The following is a 21,235-nucleotide window of genomic DNA, read 5'->3' as shown; positions in this document are numbered from 1 at the left end:
TTCAGGCTGATATTTTGTAAGAGTGATTCAGAAACCAGTATGATTCACCAGCCACATAATCCTGCAGCCCACCTTTTATTTAGGCAAGTAGTCTCAGTAAAACCAAGAGTATACCTGAGCAGAATCTCTGTTTTCCTCCCAGATGCGTATGGTAGACAAATAACTAGTATGATATTTATTACTCAACTCACGTCACTTCCAACGTGAGTGGATACATTCCAGAAGACACTTACAGAAATATTACTGGTAGCTCAAACCTGGCTTACAGCATCAGGTGCAATACTTGCAGTGAGACACTCAGCTATGTTGCGTGTCTTCACTGCTAAAATCAAGTAAGAATTAGAGAAGCAGCTCATCTGAAGTAGCGGGACCCTGACTAATTTTCCAAAGCACAGCTCTGAAGCCATTCTGGGACCAAGAATACTGACGGTGCAGTTGCAACAAAACCCACTAAAACTCAAGTGGCCTAAGCAGAGAATGCATTTACATTCCCCATCCTCCACTCACCAGAAAAAGCAGGTGAACACTTCTAGAAATATTTTATGCCCCCAGTGAGTTTTTGTAGTTTTGTTGTGTAGGACTTCTATGTCAGCAACCCAAAAGAAAAAGAAGACACTACATGTTAAGGAAATATCTTCTCATCTTTTTTTTTTTTTTTTTTTTTTTTTAAACAGGATTCTTTGTTATTTGGCTGGATTTCACCTGCAGCCCCACACATACTCTGAAGTCACAGTTCTCAGGCTTTCTAGCCATATAGCCACACAACTGAGGAAGGACAGCAGGGATTCCTATTCAGTTTCCCTTGCCTGGCACATACCTCGAATTATTATGAATGCATGAGGTAGCGAACCTGGGGGGACACAGTAGGCCTGACACTTCCTGACCACTTCTAAATTGCCTCCAGGAAGGGCAAGAGTTGGGAGCAAGGACAATTAACACAGCCACCTGCTTCCTGTGACCTCCTGGAGAGCAGGCATGGCCACTGATGACTTGCTCTGGCAATGTCACTGAGGTCCTGCCCATCCTTCTCTTCCCAGAGAAGCTATGAGATAATAAAAACAATAGTGGCTAATAATAGCTGTATAGGAGAATGGGAAATTTAGGTTGGGACTTTATAAAAAAAAAAAAAATAGCACCAAAACATCCCCAAGATTTTCATGGGAAGAGGATGGGTCCAATACATCTCAAACCTGTAAGGGAAGTTGTACCTTGACTCACTCTTAAAACTAAAATTACTGTAGCTGTTATTTACTGTATCTGTACACTTCTCTGGAAATTTCTGGAGCAGACAACTGCCTTGAACACAGCTATACAGCTCTTGGGATACCTAAACTGAGAAAACCTGCCCCATGGACTCACAGGAACCTCTGAAAATATTATTACAGGAGGAATGGACTTATTCTCTCCTTTAAATGGAATTCTTCATCAGGGAAGCCTGTCATTTATAATGCAAAGAGAATGGCTCACTTTATATTCTGACCTGCGCTAGCCCACTTATTCTTCTATAAGCTAACGTCATCAGGGCAGTATCTGTATCTAGTCCCTAAAATCGGTCCAGCAGAGTATTGTTAAGATCACAAAGATGAGATGGGAACACAGAAAGCCTGAAGTTCCAGATCCACAGGCTGGTGTTCAGACAAAAGGCACACCATCTTCAAGGAGAAATGGACATGTGAATACCATTGAAAAACTGCGTGCCAATACTTTCAATTCAAGGCTCACAAGCCCTGCTAACCCATGGAGTTACATTAATTTATCATGTCACACAAGAAATGCATGTAACTTTCAGAAACCAAGCTATCTATTCACTTCAGTACGATGTTTTCCTTGCTCATCTTCAATATGCTTTAATACAGGTTGCAGCATGCTTTTCCAGCATTAAGTGGTTTGCCAACAAGCTTTAAAAATAATAAATAGCACAGCCATGAAACAGCTTTTGCTTAATGGTTCTTAGAACTCAGTGACTTCACTCACTAAAACCTTTTTCTATAACGTTACCCTTAAATACTTTCCTCAATGTCACCATTAAAATAAAATAAAAAAAATCATCCTGGCACTACAATCCACTGGTAGCACACCCGCAGGTACCATTATCCCTAAACTTGTTGGCAGCTTTCTCTGGCACCACTATGCTTTAATGGCCCTGGCAGCAAACCCCACCTGGATGTCACTGAAAGCACTCCTTTGGAGCACTCTTCCCAAATATCCTTTGCAGTAGTATCATTTTGTCTCCTTTGTTGCATCCTAATCATCTCTTTTTCTGGCAATAGCCCTCACACTCTCTCACTGTCCAAGCCTGAGCTGGTCTATCACAGTGCTCTTCTTGAACTTGTCTAACAGGTGTGATTAAATGGTGGGATAAATATTCGCAGAGGATTTGAGGATGGTATCTTTGCTGCTCGGATTTGGATATCCACTTGCCTCCCAGCTTTAAAATTAACTGTATTCCACCCTAATAACACAATGGGAACAAAATAATTGGGAAGCAAACAAAACTCTATCAAATCTCATGCTTCATAACAGAGATTGTTAAACCTTGGGACTACCAAATGCCACAAACACATTTACTCAACAAGCCATCTGATTTGTCATGACAGCACAAGACCAGCATATACTGATACTGCCATTATGAAAGCACAAGAAAAAAAAAAAAGCATAAAATGCATTCTGGAAAATAAACAATAATGGAAAAAAGTGGGTGAGTTTTGGGGGTTGGATTGTTTCTTTTTTTTGCCCAAACTAGTTAAAATGACACCAAAGCCACAAACCCAAAGGGACACCTGTGTGGTCAGATCAGAAATGCAAAAATGAAGCCTGTAGGTTCCCAAATAAAATGAATCACAAGAGAAAATGACTAGTGGTAATGACTGCTATTTATGTAAATTACATATTAACATCCAACAAGGCAGACACACACGAGCCTCCTAGAGCAACAAAAGTAAGTACAGTCTTGTGCAATTTGTAGTGGTCACGCAGCCACCTCCCCAGATGCTTGCCAAAATTCCTGTTTTTTACTCACTGGCTCAACATGGTTTTCATAAATTATATATATTTTATTATTTGTCATTGCCTGCCACTGTTTGCAGATTAATTCCACTCCACTAGGTGGAGTCTTATGTCTTTCCAGACAACAACCTAATTTCTGAGAGAACCTATTATCTATGAACTTTGAATATTACTTTATATAAGCACCACAGTCTACCTGTCTTGACTAACAGGGAGGTGGAAATTACTAAAACGCCTGTTTAAAGAAATCTTGAAATACCACATGAAGATCACACGTTGGCATGCTGCAATATGGGACTGTTCAGGAATACTATTACTGTACAGTTCGGTACGACACAGTTGTGTGTGGTGGTTTTTTTGTTTGTTTTTTTTTTTTTTTTTTTTTTAAATCATGACGAAATTCAATCAAGAATACAGAGTAAAAAAATATCACTTGAATAAGTCACCATATCTCACACATGCCCAACAACTGTAGAAAAACAAAACTAATTTGCCAGACTTCTTTTAAATTCTCTGTGTGTATTCATAAATATTTTGAATATCTAGGATGCCCTCTCTTTCCAGGCATCCCAAAACACATTACGAAAAATGAAAGCTAGTATGAAAGGATTTCTTTCTATAGTCACGTTTCCATTCACAACCACTGGAGTTAAATATGGCAACTATTCAATAGAAACAGCAAAACTGCATGCAGAATTTTTGGCAAAGAATGAGAACAGAGCACTTTCATGAATGTGCTGAGAAAAATTATATAAGAAAATTTAGACACAGACACTATATCAAGCTATAATCTCTGTTAGACTCCACCCCAACCCCTGTGAAAAGAACCACAAAACCCTATGACCAAAGCAAGAAGCACCTTGGCTTAACAACTCATCAGGCAGGCAGCATCCCCACTAAAACACACTGACAGAGCATTTGTTTGGTAATATTTGCTAGCAGAAAGCTCCGTGCAGGCACTTAGCACTAACACGGGGCTCCTCAAGGGTCTCACATCCTCGGGTCAGGCCCTGCAGGGCCTGCTTAGCGTGGGTTCTGCTGTTGGCAGATATCACAAGCTATTTAAGGCTACAGACATTTTGCCCTGATCGGCCATGTTTTTTGTAATATTTACTTCTCGTACATATGTCTATAACTATGTATACGTCCCACAGAAGGTGAGGTTTAACAGGGTTAGCTTTGTTGGGGAAAAGGAGGTTTGGAGGAAAGGAAACAACTTTCATGTTTAGAAGATTTGAATCTAGTGACTGTCATAGGATGTAAACACTCTTCTGGGAGGGAGGCTTTTCGTTATGTTTCAGGAGTGCATAGAGTTTTGGAGAAAATCTGTATAAATAATCATCCCTCTGTCATTCAGCATAAATTTATGCACATGTGTGTGCACATAGTTATGTTTGGGAATACAAACTATCAAGTAGACATGCCACAGACTTCTAGCCAACCTTCCACAAGCACTGATCTCACACAAAATCCATTCTATATTTAAATGTAAAGTTTATTGAATTTTAATTATTTTTGATCTGTAGACTGCTTTGAGGAAAATCCTCCAAGGTCAATAGCTTACAAATCCAATTGTAAAACCAAACAGAAGCATCAGCAAGGCCCTTTCCCACACGGACACCTGCCAAAGAGCTGAGTTCCCGACTTCTAGATTAGAATTAAACACTAAAGCCCATTCTAATATTAAAACCAGGTAATTCTCTATGTAGCATTAAATATGAAATAAAGAAATAAAGAAATAAAGAAATAAGCTCTTGGTTCATTCTGCACGTTTATTCATGTTATGTGCATATGGCTCTATAGATGTAACAGTGAATTATCACTTATTCATTAAGATCTTTATCTATAAAATTAACAAGCCACCCCCCTTTTCATTAGATCTGGGTGATGATGTTTTTTGTTTGTTTGCTTGTTTTAAAAAGTACTGATATTATTTTCTCTGAAGATGCCTGTGACAGAAAATTTGTTTTACCAATGTAAGGCTTTCCAGGTTAATAAAACTCACTTGGATTAGCAGCTCAACAGCAGCAAATGTTTTTGTAAACATGTATTCAATCTAACTTAATCATTTTATTTTATTGTGGAAAAAGTTACTCCAAAAAAAAAAAAAATCAGAGTGTTCTTGATAAGACTAAAGTTAGATTTACACATATAACAAGAATTAAATAGGCCAAAGAATGCTCTGTAATGCTCTGAACATCCTTTACTTTCAACAATGTACTCAAGGGTAGGTGACACTGTATTGCTACACTGAGGAAGCAGTCACTTGTCATTTTAAGATACAATTGTAGATTATTAATAAAATTATTTTAAATATACGAGTTAAATCCTTTTACCAATATACTGACATTCAGCTATCCGGTGCCATTTTTATAGTCCAAATAGATATGGTCCTAATTGCATAATGCCATTTTATCTGCTGAAGATAAAAGTGCCGATAAACAAAAACGCACATTAGGCAGGAGATTTTTCAGAATAGATTTTTTTTTTTTTTTTAAATAACCCACTTGCATTAACAAAAGATTGCAATGGCTTCCAAATTATAGGGTGTTATTTTTAGTGGAAGTAGTTCAATATTCATATTGGAGCAGATGTAGCAGTTTAACAAAACAGCTCTTCAAATCCTGCACAAATTGAAAACAGGAAAACTGATTGCATTTTCTCTTATCACTTTCCTTTTCTGAATTGACACTTTTGGCCTTCTGAAAATTTACACATGGCTTTCATCTCAACAGCACCTGCTGATCAAACAGAAACCTAACATTTTCATGAAAATGGTATAAAGGACCAGTTTTCTTTTTACCATCTTAAAGGGCATCAGCAGTCCACTTGATGGCAACAATTGTTGAGTAGATGGCACACTCAGAATACATTTTATATTTTCATTACACTTACTCTTAAAAATGAGTTAAATCACCAGTGGCTCTTTCATATTAGCTCTTTGTCTGCTTTAAATTAATTTCAATCTCTACCTCTGCCTAACCCTGATGGGTTTCATTCCACAGTCTGCTAGATTTTAAAGAACATCTGAAAGACTTCAAAATAATAAAGGATGTTCTATGTTCTGCAATCACTGGGTCTTCTTTATATATGTGTTTATATCATATAAGTTAACGTATACCATTATGTATACACACTAACATATTGCATAAATACTTTGCTTTTTACAATGCTTATATTGAGGTAAAAATACATATTTACCATTCCTCAATATTCTCACTGTATTGAATCCCCTGACCACCGTCAATACAGCATATTGAGGACAGAGAAACCCAAAGTGAATGTATGTATTTTAAAGTTGTTCTTTGTTTGCTTGTACATCTTCAGAGTGGGACAAGGTCTAGCAGGTGCTTTGGAACTTGAGCATCAAGGCTGGGTTGAGATGCTGCCATTGGCAAATATGGCAAGCACACAAACAGTGCAATCAGCAGTCCTTGGACTCTTCTTGAAAAAGTTTAAGGTATAAAGTCCTGTATATAAAATATGAAACATAAGTACCTTGTTATCCTGTCTGCTTCTGAGTCTGTAAACTCTGAAGTGCAGCAGCAGGTAACAAGGACCATCTTCCCTTGTACATAATTCTAGGTGTAATTAAAGATACTCCTGAAACCTGCTACGTGTCAGCTTCTTAACTGATAGAGCCCTAACCTCTCTGAAGTGCTCTGCTGCCATCCATTACCATTCTGCTTCAGTGATAAGGTATCCTGAAGGCAGAGATGACATACAGTAATATATGTGCCACTCCAGACAGTTGGTTTGTGAATTTCAGTGTTTCATCATGCTCACTGAGGCAATCACAAACCTGAAATGTCAATATGTTCAGTCAATGGAAGTAAAATAATGGGGCTCTATTGTCTTACCCTATCGATCTGCTGCTGTCAACAAGAATACATGCCCCCCTGGCTTTAAACAAATTTTAATTAGGCTTTTAGTTACTGGATCATATCTATATATCTATCTGCACAAACACTTGACAAAGTGCAACAGCAATATAAATATTTCAAATTTCTGAATATATTTTAAAGCTAATTGTTTGATGTTGCTTTAAGAAATAATTGCTGATAAAGCCATTTGCTAAAACAATATGCACGCACACGCTTAGCATGCAAGTTGTTTTAATGGTTGGCGAGAAATGAAAAATCATGCACCAAAGTCCAAAGGAAAAAAGGAAGAAAAAAAAGCCACATTTTCTATGTCTGCCATATTTTGAAAGTTGAGGAGTCCCTGCTGAAGCAACCCAGATATTTACACCGTGATTACACACACAAGCATGACAGCAAGCTCCTGTCAGCATTCTCCCTCTGAGGAAAGCCACGCTTGCAGTAAAACAAACAAACAAACAAACACACCAAACCCGGCAGTGTAATTTCATGCCGGAGGGACACCACGGTTCATCTTGACCCCAGCTGCCACCACCAGCCGTCTAACAGCACTTGGGGCCAGAGCTGGGGCTAGGGTCTCCCCATCTGATAAAACACCCATGCAAGCCTCTTTCCCCCTCCGTCTACTGTTTGTAAAGCCATGCCTGTCACCAAGCTTTGGTTCCCCAGGCACGGCCTCCCTCCCTTCTCCTTGGTCATACCGGGGGCTGTGAAGCCAGGGGAGTCCTATGGAGGTGGCCCCAGGTGGATATTACCATCCTGTGGCAGGGGAGGATGGAGGGAAGGATGGGAGCAGCAGCATGGCCCAGGCTTTGTGCATGTTAAGTGCCCATGCAGCTTATCGGTGGCGGAGGGGCGGCTCGCTGTGGCCCAGTGTCCCTGTGAGGCAGGGGAGAGCGGGCTGGCAGTGTTTATCAGGAAGAGTGCATTATCAGCGTGGGCCAGGTGAAGGCATGGTGGGTGTCAGGGAGCAGGAGCCATGCACCAGCCCCAGGGGCCATGGCTCGGCGGCCCCTGGCCTGAGTGGAGGTGAGAGGGTGGTGGTGCTCTGGATGCAACATCTATTCTTTTTTCTCCCTTGCTTTGGGCAGCCACCAGCCCACCTCCACTCCTAAAACTCTCCAGGACAAGGGCCTTGCCAGACCCCCTGGGATATGCAGCATGGGGGCTCCCCACCTGAAGGCACCTTGATCCCCAACAAAACAACGATCCCATGATGTCCTTCAGCCTACGTCCCAGGTGGCAGAAGATAGGTGCACCCAGCCAGGAGTGCTGCCCAACCCCATTTTGGCCAAGTAGCCACCACAAGCCTGGCAGTAGAGCCCCAACAGCAGCCCCAGCTGGCTGCAGGTCACCGTCATCCACCCAAGGATGAATGATAAGCCAGAGCAGGTCCTACAGCCAGCAGCTAAGATATTGAGAAAACATAAGTGTGTGATTTATGTTGACTGGATTCATCATAACTCTGTGTTATCATGAGATAATGAGAAGGGAGAAACAGACTGGCCTGCCAAACAAGGGCACAGCCCACCAGTAGAGTCACTGTACAAAAACAGTGTTAGTTGCTAAACTAACTCTGCACTTTCGGGTTTTAAGTTTTAAACGTTCACCCCTAGGAATCGACATTTATTAGTTAAGGGAATGCATATCCCTTACACGTCTGTGGAAAAGCAACGTGAAGGCTGCAGTGAGGACAATGACAGCACACTAGAGTGAAACAAGCATTGTTCAGTGCAGAACTCCTTCCAAAAATCACTCGGCCAAGATAGCAGTTTTTCCACAAGAAAAGAAATAAAGGGAATTTGACACATAATACAAAGTGAAAACCAGAACCTAGGTGGGGGAAGGGCGTGTGTGTGAAAATCATGTCACTGCAATGAATGTCAGATAAAAAGGGGTCTGTCACAAATCCTCCACTAATCCAATAATGCGAAAACCTCTTGGTATCACTGAGACATTGCACAAGGTAATTTTTTTTATTCTTCATAAGGCACTCTATATGTTTAGCCTTAGAAAGACAGCAATTTGGTAAATTTTCATATCATAAGACCAGGAATTTGATTTTCCTTTAAAGGTAAACTGGTTTTTATATTTAAAATTTACTATGAGCATTCCTCAGCCAGTATTTTTACCCTTAAGAAGGGCCACTTTTTGCTCAACTTCCTCCAGTTGTCAGTTGTGTGACAACCATATTTAGAGGTAATCAGACAGGTCATATTACAAAAGTTAGTCAACTCATGTGAAACCTTAGCCCTTACACTTAATGGTATGTACGATGGATTTCCAAAGAAAAGTGACTTAAATTAATTCAACCTGCAAAGTACCACAGAGCTTTCCCTATGCATGTGTTCTTTCAAAATATTGTGTACAAATGAGAGATTGCTCTTTTTATTCTAAAGACGTTAAGGATTTTTTTTCCTAGAGATATATATACACATATATGCCATGAACTAATTTAGCATCCATCAAATTCTCATCTTCCTGAGCCACAATGTGTCTTCTATGTTGGCCATCCCACCAGACAATTTTACTACTGGAGTCACAATTCTCTAAAGAAAAACTAATCCAGGATCCTTTCTAATGTAAACAGTTTGCTGCGAAAACACACATTTAAAAATAAAGCAATGTGTGGTAATAAAATAAATACAATCAGACTACAAATGTGTAACAGAAGTGGCGTTCCATAAGCACAGCTGTCTCAAAGTCCAAGCTGCAGGCTAGAAATCTTAATTTCAACTGACTCTCTCTTAATAATGGGTTACCTTCCTATAAAGCGTAAAGTCCATCTGCCCCAGGCAGATAAGTTTTGAAGCATTAAAATAGATAAAAATCTAACATTTTCTTTCTTGCATTGAATATGTGAATTCTAGTGTGCTATAATGTGAGAATTCCAACATATGACCATTATGGCATAATATCTCATAGCTCAGCTTGTCATTACTTCACTTGTAATTCTTATGTTAATTATGTTCATAATTACTATAAACAGATGTGGTAGAAATTCATGTGACCTTTTACTGCAGAATGCATTTCTCACTCTTTCCACTTTGTTTTAGCAATATAATATTAAATGAGAGGAAAGTATTTCTGACACACTCTGCGTGCATGTGTGTACATATTTAACATGAAACCATTTCTACCCCATATATTTCAGCCAAAGGACCACCTATGTGCCAGTACATTGACATGAAAATGACGGTAACTGAGAAGTCGACCCTGAAACATACCCCTAAAACACTGGGCTTGAAGTGAACCTTTTTGGCTAAACCTAGCTAAAGCCACAATTGAAGCCTAGGACATAAATGGAGCACTGCATTTTTATTCAGCACCTTTGTTAATGCAGCAGTATCCTGCTTTACAACTACAAGTACATGACAGCCATACAGCAATTTATTTTACTCACAGCCCAACCATCACCGTCTGTACACAAAACACATTTACAATAAAATCACTATGGATTTCATTAAGAGAAAGCCTACTCGAATTTCATTTCTTTGGACCTAATCTATAATTAGTGTGGACAGACAGGTGCAAACCCTTCTCCTCTACAGATGGCTACTGGAAATGGTGCAAAATAGCTCCTTCTGTTTAAACAACACACAGATAACCTGCTCTGCTCTTATCACTTACAATTACCTCCATTATACTGAACTAATGTTTACTTTAATAAAATGTCCACTGTTCTCTAAACGTTATTTGGAAACTTTCATATCAATGGCAGGGAAAAAAAAAAAGGAAGATGGAAGTCAATGTCTTTCAGATGAAAATATTTTGAAGAAAAAAAAAATAAAAAGCCTTGTGAAAGGGCAGGATATTTTGACTTTGATTTTTACATCTGCTGATCATTTTTCTTTACCCATGAAACCACAGAATATACTACTTCCTGATGTATTTATGCTACCATTTATTAAGCTAATCAAGTTTACAGTAAACAAGAACAAAATAACTGCAATTTTAAAGCAGTTCTATGAAGAAGTAACATTTATGTGGAAAAACAAGTCCCTTTACATTAAAAGTTCCGCATTTAACTCTTTTAGATCTTTCATGTGAAAGAAGGTGAAGGAAATGAAATCTGGAAGCCAATGTTTTAAGAATTTACACTTCCAGTCCTTACGCTAAAGTCAGCATCAGTATAAACTTATATAAATATTCTAGGTTGCTATTAAAGGCTATATGGAAAACAGCAGGCTGCTAAGTACATGGCTCAAAGTTTTTAAAAATATTCTGATTTAAAATAATTTCTTTATGCAGTTCTTCAGACAAACCATGAGAAATAACCTCTTCACAACACCAAGTTCACGTTTTATTTCAGCTGATAATGCTTCTTGATCTCTGCATGACAACTTAAGTTTCTGCAGAACAAAGAACATGATCTCTCCCCCAGTCTAACAAATCTGAAGCTCCTGCAATAGCAACATACTAATATCCTTATTCAATTAGCTAAAGATTTAACAGTAATGGACTGTGGCAAGTGGATTTGAAAGATGAAAATGACAATTGCAAGCCCTTTCTCCCATCACCCCCAATGCAAATACTGCAGATGCTTATTTCATCCAAAGTGTCTGGCAATGAGGGGTTTGCAGGCTGCACGGTACCTCAATGAAGTGAGCTTCGCATTCAATGCCTGTCGTCTGAAGTTCGTTTCAGAGAAGTGAGAAACAGGATTTGACAGGGAAGAATGTCCTGAACTGACTAGCCACTGGCCAGCACTCCAGGTGGAGCTATTTTTCTCCCCTTTATTCTATAAACAATACTTCTAGCATAAAACTCCATGTGCGCGCAGGCATACATAGTGTTAAGCATATACAGATGAGACGCCGTGTGATGTTTTACTGGTCCATTATTTAGGCAAGAAACGAGTTAACGTTAAGGTGGTCAGAAATGGTAGAAGGCAATGTTTTACTTGAAAAGATTTTGGAAACTATTTAAAAGCTCAAAGCCTTTGAAGAAAAACAACTCGTGCAGCAGTTGCCAGGAAGCAGTGACCTAACACTGCTGTCTGCATTCCATTACAAACAGAATGGTTCTTGTCTCCTCCAGCCCGCTCCCACCGTCCTGCGACGCGGGGCCGATGTCTCGCCGCTATCTCCCCTACGCCTGGCCTGGCTTCAGCTCGCCGGAGCATCTCCAGGCTTACGGGTGGGGTGGGTTTTTGGTGGGGCGGGTTTTTGGTGGGGCTTGAGGTTTTTCTTCACGCTGGTGCGTGATTTGAGACTTCCGTGACAGAAAGGAAAAGTGATGCAGGAATTGAAAGTAGCAGCAATTACACTGCAAGTTCAGATATGATATAACTGACCTGCAAAAAGTTGTCAGTTATCAAATACACCACAGCCTCCTAACTGAAAACCTTGACAGCGAGCCTGTGGTGTATCTCGCAGCTAATGAAGCCTTTGCCAACTTTGTGTTTTCACAGACTGCACGGTTATGAATAAGCCATATTCAGATCCTTTTCCTAGTATTTTTGTCGATTGAAGGGGAGCCCCAGAAACACCTACCGCTAAAACCAGACCGTGTAAACAAGATACACTAACTTTCTTAGCATTCGGCTGAGCTGAAGGAAATTCCCTGATCATATTGGATTTCCTAAGGAAATCAGCCCAGAATAAACTGAATGAGGTTTTCAGACTTCCCATGGAAAGGTCAAGCATCAGCTTTAACAACCATTAGAAACCAGTTTCAATCCGCTGAGTTACCCAGATTCACTGAAACTGTTATCAAAAGAGCAGAGCAGAAAACCTGGACAATAGAATTCAAATCTAACAACGCCTTTCATGTCTTGCCTCAAACTACACTTAGCAAAGTTGCTTATTTAAACTTCCCATCGCATCTGTCAGGATGCAGAAACAGAGGAAATGTAAGGCTACAAGGGTATAATTAAATAAATTATATTCACCCTTAGCCCTACCATACTGTGTTTACAAATACAATAATTATGTTTCTAGCTACATGTCAAAAGAAAATATTTTCTGAGTCCTTCAAAAAACATGCAAGTATAACTCTAAGTAGAAAATAAGTCAAAACAGATTAGTAGACCAAAAATGGGGAGGGGAAAAAATAATAATAATAAAAATCCTGCTTTGGTCAGCAACTCAGACCACCATCAGGGGATAAATCAATTTGCAGCAGCTGTGGACAGCCATTTAAGTCTGGGGCCTGAACAGATTAATTAGGGGAAGCGATGTTAAAAGTTAAAGGGGTCACAGTTACATTAAGCCCAGGAATATTTGCCGGAGCAAGCCCTCGGCTGTGCCCTCCCGAGCTTCCGAAGGGTCCCTTTGGGCAGTCGGGGGCCGGACGGGTGGCGCTGGCCGTGCTGGGGCGGCCGGCACGGCTCTCCCTGCGGCTTTAGGGTTGCGCAGCCACCTTCACCCCTTGCCGTGCCTGCCACCGAGGGCGACCTGCCTTCCTCTTTGCTCTGCGGGGGCCACCTCGGGGACAAGGCGTGCCGCACAGCCAGGGCGCACCGAAGCGCTTCCAGCCCTGCCGCGGCCGGCAGCGGCAAAGTTGAGCGGCTCTTTTTAGGACGGGTTTTGCTTTCTGAGGCTCTGCGGATCGCAGCCCGAGCAGAAGGGGCAGCCCCGGCCAGCTCCCCGCCAGCAGCGGGCTCCAAGGGACGCCGCCACCCGGGCGGGCAGCGCCTGCCGCGGCCCCGGGCACCGCCGGCTGCTGGAGCGGCCAAAGCCGGCGCCGAGCTCCCGGCCGGGGCAGCCCCGGCCCCTTCTCCCCCCCTGTCCTGCTGCCTACTTTCAGTTTCTCTCTAACGCTCTGCAGGAGCAAAGGGCAGTGACAACCCAACCGCTTCTGCTTGCCTACAAGTCACACGCGGGTGCCCCGACTAAGGTCGCAAGTCCCTTCCCTCCGCTAGCCCCGGTGCGCCCAGCCTCCTAACTTTGGCAGTAACAAAAGGGATCCAAGTCGCCCAAAAGTCCCAGGCTCGTTTGCGTGGCCGGGAGGGTGGTTTTCATCCTTCAGCCCCCCTATCGATGGTGTTTTACCAACGTATGGAATCAGACCCTTCAGCTCAGACAGAGGAGATGCCACATTCACATTGCATTGCAGTTTTGGAAATGCAATCCCTAACGCTGCCCTGTCGTTTGGGGAAGCGAGATAACTTGCAAAAATCGCTGTGCAATTAAAGGCGGCGTGCACAGCCCGAAATATTTCTTGCAAAATAGCCTGAAGTGATGTTGCCAGTGCTACATAATCCCGTGATTAGAATGGAACAACAACAGCAAAACACCACCAGAAATATTTCAGGCACTCCGGTTCACATTGGCTAGCTCGGTCATCTGGCGACAGGGGAGGCAGGAAAAAAAAATAAAAGGAAAAAAGACGAGTCCTAAATCGAGACAGAAACCCTACGCTGCGTGCTTCGGAGGGCTGTTTTCTTGCAGGAGGGGGTGCTTCGCTTCCTGGGCTTTTGAGAGATCCGGGGTGCGAGCTGGAGAGCGGGGGGACAGCGGGTGGGAAGCTGCATGCAGAGCTAGCCGTGCCCGGCCCGGCGGCAGCCCCGGCCCGCCCGGGTTAGTCACAGCCCCGAGCAGCCCTAGGGGCAAGGAGAAAGGGGAGGAAAAGTGGGGTTCGGGTGTCTCTCCCCCCCCCCCGACCCCAACCCCGGCCCCGCGCCCCGTACTCACACTGCAGAGGACCGGAGATTCCCACCATTCGCCACGGGCTGCGAGCTGCAAATAAAAGTTCCCGTCCTGCTCGGGGGAGAGCCGGCAGCCCCGGCTGCTGGAGGGGCGAGGGGGTGGGAAAGGGGAGAGCAGCGCGGCGCGGCTTCCCTGCCCAGTCCAGATGATCCACGTCCACAAAAGTCAAAACGAGCTGAGGAGAAACTCCAGCTGCTCTTCCCCCCTCCTCTCTCTCTCTCTCTCTCTCTCGCTTTCTCTCTCTCTCTCTCTTTTTTTTTTTTTTTTTTTTTTTAAAGGAGGATCAGCTCGAGAGAGAGCCTACTGGTTCCAAGGGAAAGCACGAGAACCAAAAAAATCAAGTCTCCAAGCCGCGATAGCGAACGCCCGGGTCCTTCTCCTCCTCCTCCTCCTCCTCCTCCTCCTCCGCAGCCAGCCGTGATGTGGAGCGCAGGGAGCGGCCGCTGTCAGTGGCGGGGGCTCTGCTTGGCCCCGGGCAGCCGACGCATAGCTCTGCCCCGGGCGGTGCCGAGCCGGTGCCGTGCCGAGCCGAGCCGAGCCGTGCCGTGCCGAGCCGCCCAAGGATGCTCCGCGCCCGGCTCCCCCGCTAGCAGGCACCTCGCGAGGCAGGCAGCATACTGCCGGCAGCCGGCCCGGCCCCGCTACCCAGGTGCAGGGGGGGAGGGCTTAAAGCAGTGGGAGGTGATAGAGGTAGGAGACATCTGTGTCGTGAGGAGGTTAGTGGGGGTCAAGTATATGTTAACAATAGGCGAGCGCGGTCCCTCTCGGGCAGCCTGCCTGCTCTTTCTTTCTCTCGCTCGCTTTTACCGGGTGGACATCTAACTTGCTCCCTAATGATGCCTCCCCGGCTTTAAGAGTCCAGACTGCCCTGCAGTAACCCAAGACAAACACTTTCTCTAGCCATCTGGAGAGCTCCTGGCTGCTCTGCCTGTGTCTCATCACTGTGTGAAGAGACAGCAGCGCTAGAAATCAAGCCACTCTCAGATCTACTCTCTAATCCCCTTCTGTTAGCTGATTTCCAGTCAGACTGTTTGCTTTCGCATTAGATAATAGCCTTAGAGAAAACAATTATCATTTTCTTTTTCCCTTTGTTTTTTGTTCTTTATAAAGTACAGTATCGAGGAAGGCCTTCCTCTCTCTCTCTCCCTCTCTCTCTCTCTTTTTAAAAGAAATTTATAGTCTTTCATGGCTTGCAGAACCCAGATGCAATTTCACACTTTCCTGGAAGGGGATTCTGGATTCTTCTAAATGCAGAAACGCGATCACAACTGCAGTGGAAATTAATTACTATCATCCACAATTAATAGAAGCTTGCTACCATTTGACTTTGTGTTTCATTACATAATCATTTCAGCAGGCATCCATATATTTTCCGATTCATCAGTTATTCCCTTCCATGTCTCTCAGAGAATATTATTGTCAGTGATGCAACCTACGGTGAACTGGTACTTGTGCTGTCACGCTGACACTGTATAAAGAAGGCATCTCCGTGGAAAAGCACATCAACTTCATATAGAGAGGAAAAAAAGTGTTTATTTATTTATTTATTTATTTTCAGGGTGAAGATAATTGATTGGATCTGTCAGAATGGCCCAGGCATTTAGCTTTCTTTTTTTTTTTTTTTTTTTCTTTTTTTTTTTTCCAAATGCCAAATGTTAGGTAAAAGCATTAGTGTATAATAAACTTCTCATCAGCCTGCATTGTTTATTGCTGTACGTACACCCATACGCACACACACACATGTGCTATAGGTCTGATCTTGCAAATTTACAAGTACCTAATTTTAAGCGCTTAAGTAGACCTATTGAATGCAAAGTAACTTTACATGCATTTACAACAGGCCACATACATGTCCTGGAAAGGACATTTGTGAGCATCATTTATCCACCTCTGCGATGGGCTTTGAAAATTTGGTTGACTCTGAAAATATGTTTAAAGTAAGTTTTATGATCTGAATAGATCTACTTTTTCTACAGATATCTACACAGAGCTCTAATGAACAGATTGGCATAGCGTAATAAGGGGTCAAGTTTACCTTGAAGTAAATTCAGCTCAGCGGAGCATAAATCGGGACATGTTTTGTTCTACAGTGATTTTAATTTACAAAGATGGTGAGAAGCCACAAGCCTGGCACTGATTTCTGATTTAAAACCTAACTGTTTTATAGCGGTCTATTTCAAGGCCAAAATAATTGGACAATCTTTAAAAGGTATTTTCAAATATTTTTAAATAATCTAAAACCAGTATCTTTTCCAAGACTGCCTTTGTGTGCTGCAGATCTAGAAACTTTAGTTGAGCCTGCAGATCTTTGTGATATGATACTTTCATCCCCATTGTTGAATATGTAAGCTGAAAAATTAGTAAGAGATTTGCCAATGGTCACAGAGTACATTTTGTTGTAGTGTCAGTCCTAATACTTAGTCCTGATTCTTAGCATAAAGAAGAAAGAAAGAAAGAAAGAAAGAAAGAAAGAAAGAAAGAAAGAAAGAAAGAAAGAAAGAAAGAAAGAAAAAAAAAAAAAAACCACAGCACTTACCTCTGGCTTGTACCTTTAGTCTGAAAGATCAATTGACTTTCTAGGTATTATCTTCCAAAATAGGGAAGGAACATCATTTAGAAACTCTGGAAACTCTAATCTGAGCTATCAGCTATTAAATATCCACTTACAAATTGACTAAAGTTTACATACTTATGTTTTCTCTTTCCCTAATGAGAATAATACAGAAATCACCTTTTAAAACACCAGCCCTGGCTCATATGGCACAGCATTTCCCATTGTGCCAAGTAAGGACAAAGCCTGCTCAGATAGCAAAGTGTAGCAGAGAGCAGAAAATACAGACTCCCTCATGGTAGCTATACTTTCCCCAGACATGCTGGGAGAATAAATTGACACGATTCCTAAATCCTAAAAGATCGTAACCATCAAATATTGTCATTATATTCCAAAGCTGATGACTGAAGCCTGGCTTATTGCAAACTTCTCTTACCCATACCTTTTTCTTCTCTCTATTTATTTCCTGGAGAAAGTAGATATGTTTTAGTGAAAAAGGAAAAATAAACATGTTCTTTGAAAGATGAATTCATGTTTCAGGAAGAAAAAAAATGCAGCCTCACAGTAGACCTCACAAATACTTGGTAACTTTACACCCTGCAGATTTTTTCTGCAGACTGTAGCTGCCATGTCTGATTTGACATATGAAAGATTTACACTGTGTATTGCTGTGTGACATTGTGTGAGAGAAAGGCTGGTAGAAGTATAGTTGCACATGGAAGTCAGAAATATCCTGCTAGGCTGTCCAAATCTGACTGTATTTTGATTGTACATAGACGGATCAAATGTTCAGAGCTGAAACATGGCTTGCTCTTTGCTGTGAATAATTATATTATGGGCAGTCATCTGCACTGAAATTCTTGGAACAGAATTTCTATATCAACTCACCTCACCGCTGTTTAAAAATAGAGACAAGTATGTCCCTCCTAATTGTCACTGCCTTGCAACTCCAAGTGTCAAACGTTGTCACACATCCCCGTCCAGAATCTGCTCAAACACTTTTCCACTCAAACTGTGCAGACTTGAAGTCCACGCCTGTTTTGCCAATGATGTCTTTCTATTAAAGCAACTTCCATTCCTGAAAGGCTCATTTTCATCCTCCAGGAAGCATACAAGAAGCTCCCTGTTTGTTTCATTTGGGGCTGGATTAGGCCTTAGAGTATGTATGGCGGCTGGATTGTGGCTGCTGCAGCTCTCGTTCGACAAGCACTCATTTTGACTGAGTGGCACAATAAACGTTCATATAAAATTAAATAGTCAGATACAATGGTAAGCTGGATCTCTGACAGCTTTAATTTATAAGCCTTACCTGTGCCTTTCCCTTGAATTTAAAAGTCTATTTTACATGTTAGCATGGGTCATGCTTTGTTTTCATCTCCTGCTTGTTGCACACCTTTTGCAGGTCTCATGTTCCAGAGGACTGCAGCGGGAAGGAGGCAGCTGCACAATGAACATCAATGTTAACGGATACTTTATTTGGAAAATCCTTCATGGTTTGGCCAGGGTACAGGCTAAATCCTGCCTTTACCCTGTGCAACAGGACAAGCGTTTGATAAGAGGAGCAGAAAATGTGCAGCAGCAGGATAGATCCACCCTTTAGTATGCAAAGCATGTCCACTAGGTGATGTACATGCTGCAAGAGCTGCCATATCACCTGCTTGTCTCCCTTCATGCTATTGTTTACCCTCTGCTTTTGGTCGTGATGAAAATGTATTAAGTTCCTTCCAAATCAAAAGAAAGAGGCTATCTACTTTCAGGAGTTTGCAGCCCCACGCTGATGTATATTTTGATGTCTTCTCCTTGTCTGATGTGATAGATTTTAGCCTTGCTTCATGTATATTTATTTGGGGAATTCCTTAATTAAATTCTATGCTAAGGACATTTTTTGCATTCTTCTTTGCCTTTTGACATTGTCAGAACTCCTAAAAACCCTTTACTGTCACACCATACTGAAGTACTTTGCACAAGTATATATGCACTGTGACAGAGAAAGAAAAGCTGGGTTATTTTGGAATGCATAAGTAAAAGATCACATAAGCAAAATTTATATATTGATGGTCATTTGCAGGAATGCCAGCTTTGTCACAACAGTCACTTATTTTCAGGGAAATATGGCTTCTTATTTAAAAAAAAAATGTCTTTTCACAAGAAAAAATCTACTGGTTAAATATAGCAGCATCAAGAAAAAGAGGGAGAAAAGTGTTTTGAAAACTTTCACAGACACAAAAAGCTTATCTTGTCTTACTCTGTTTCATATGATTTATTTATACAAATAAATATATGTTAAATATTTATTACATGAATATTTAATCTTAAATGTATTTTAAAATAGAAAATATTTATTTTTAGTGTTGAGATTTTTTTTTCTCTGCTGAAAACAAAATGATAGGTTGCATTGGAATAATGCAGGCTCAGAGCTTCTTCTGTAACAAACGCAAAAACACCAAAATGAAAAGAATGAATTCCATTTTCCATCAGAGCCAAAGAGCAGGAAACATTTTGCTGTTGAGGTTCCTGGAAGCAATAAGTGCTGTATTAACTGCCATGCAGCACGCGCACACACTCACACAGGGTACCTCACTGAACCAGGAAAACCATTGCCCTAACGCACATGCATCCAGTTCCTTAACTTCCCACCTGCTGGGCAGCCACCTGCAATAAGCAGTTGTGGTCACTTATCAGACAGGAATAAAATAAGCAGCCACAAAGCTGTTTACCTAAACACCATGAGAAATCCCCCAAAAGCTGAGCTGCAGGCAGGGTTGCTCATGCAACCTCCAAAGGCCAACATGTTCCCTAAATATGCCTACTGCTTAACAGCAAGCATCTGCAACATACATAATGGTGAGCATGAATAAAATACTGGAAAGTAATGGATCCAAGGTGCAGGAGCTTGTCCAGGTTTTCTTCTGTGCATACACAGCTCCTCAGTGATAGGTCTCCTAAAAAGTCCGGTAGCAGAAGGGTAACAACATAACTCTCTTATCTTTTCCACTGATGTGTTGACAGGACATTATTCCACTTACACATGAGCTTAAATTGGAAATATAACTGTGTTTTCCTGCTGGCTACATCTAAGCAATATACTGACAGGGCTGCTGGATCGAAGCTCTGGCTCATTCAGATTTCATGAAGTGAAGTGAAGTCCTCTTTTGGGATAACAGATCTCCAAATCTCCAACAGCAAATGAAACCAAAGTGGACTAGTTGGGAACTCTATTAATATTATGACCTCAGGATGATGCAACTGAAATCACATTTTCTATTCCCCCACAATTACTGTTTATATTTACATCAAACCAAATTGAACAAATATATATTTTAAAGCCTACACCTGGGAAACAAAACAAAACAAACAAACAAACAAACAAAAGACTGTTCTTGAAAGCTGTTTTTGTTACAGTGATTACTTTAAAATGTATACGTTTGTTGTTTGTTTGTTTGTTTGTTTGTTTTTTAATCTGGAAAATTGTGTCAGATATCCATAAATAATACTTTAGAATATGCTTACATAAACTATTATAGTTTCCTTTACATTGTATTTACAATCATGTACATACCTACAAGTTTTGACTATTTATATGCTCACAGTTGAATTCATACTTTGCCTTGCCTTTGTGATTATTTTATAATCCACAAGATAATAATTTGAAAATCAAGGTTTAACTGCAGTGTAGTGCACCACTTAAGCTGGGAAAAAAATATTAACATAAAGTAGGTATTTTATTTTATTAAAATAAAATAAACACCACAGCAAACAAAGATGGTACTTCAAAGTTTCAGGCTGCTGTGGAAAAAACTCAGCTAGATAATCGATTCAGATATTACTTCACTTGTTGGACTCTATTTAAAGCCTGGTTTATTTTTAGAAAGAAACTGATGAAATCTAGTTTGCTCAGGAATAGTTATTTGCAGATCAATAGCAACTTAAAATGTTGTCTCATATGCACATCATTACAGGGAAGATGCTTTGATACATCAGTCACTTATTACATCTGCTCTCAGACAAACAGGAAAAGTAGCAGTATTGAAAAAAAATGGAGTCTTATAGAAGACAGAAGCCATTTTTCCCCTTTCACTGACAAAAGCTTTTTTCAAAAAAAAAAAAAAAAATTAAAGATGAAAGTTAAAAGGATATTGGAAATA

The 21,235-nt window shown here is 41.2% G+C and overlaps 1 protein-coding gene across 2 annotated transcripts in view; it reads right to left on the bottom strand.

Moving 5' to 3' along the window:
* Window positions 1-14,963, bottom strand: part of RUNX1T1 (RUNX1 partner transcriptional co-repressor 1) — a 114,171-nt gene extending 99,208 nt beyond the window's left edge. For both annotated transcript variants that reach the window (XM_027452458.3, XM_027452459.3), the window contains exon 1: window positions 14,525-14,963. Coding sequence is in view for 1 of the 2 variants with exons in the window: in XM_027452459.3 (XP_027308260.1) it covers window positions 14,525-14,552 (28 nt within the window). In the remaining variant the exon portion in view is untranslated. The remainder of the gene's footprint in view (window positions 1-14,524) is intronic.
* Between the last annotated feature and the right edge of the window lie 6,272 nt (window positions 14,964-21,235).

The sequence above is a fragment of the Anas platyrhynchos genome, chromosome 2, assembly GCF_047663525.1.
Source record: "Anas platyrhynchos isolate ZD024472 breed Pekin duck chromosome 2, IASCAAS_PekinDuck_T2T, whole genome shotgun sequence".
NCBI classification, from domain to species: Eukaryota; Metazoa; Chordata; class Aves; order Anseriformes; family Anatidae; genus Anas; species Anas platyrhynchos.
Note: the sequence above shows the minus strand (reverse complement) of the source record. Positions and strands in the feature narration are given on the sequence as shown.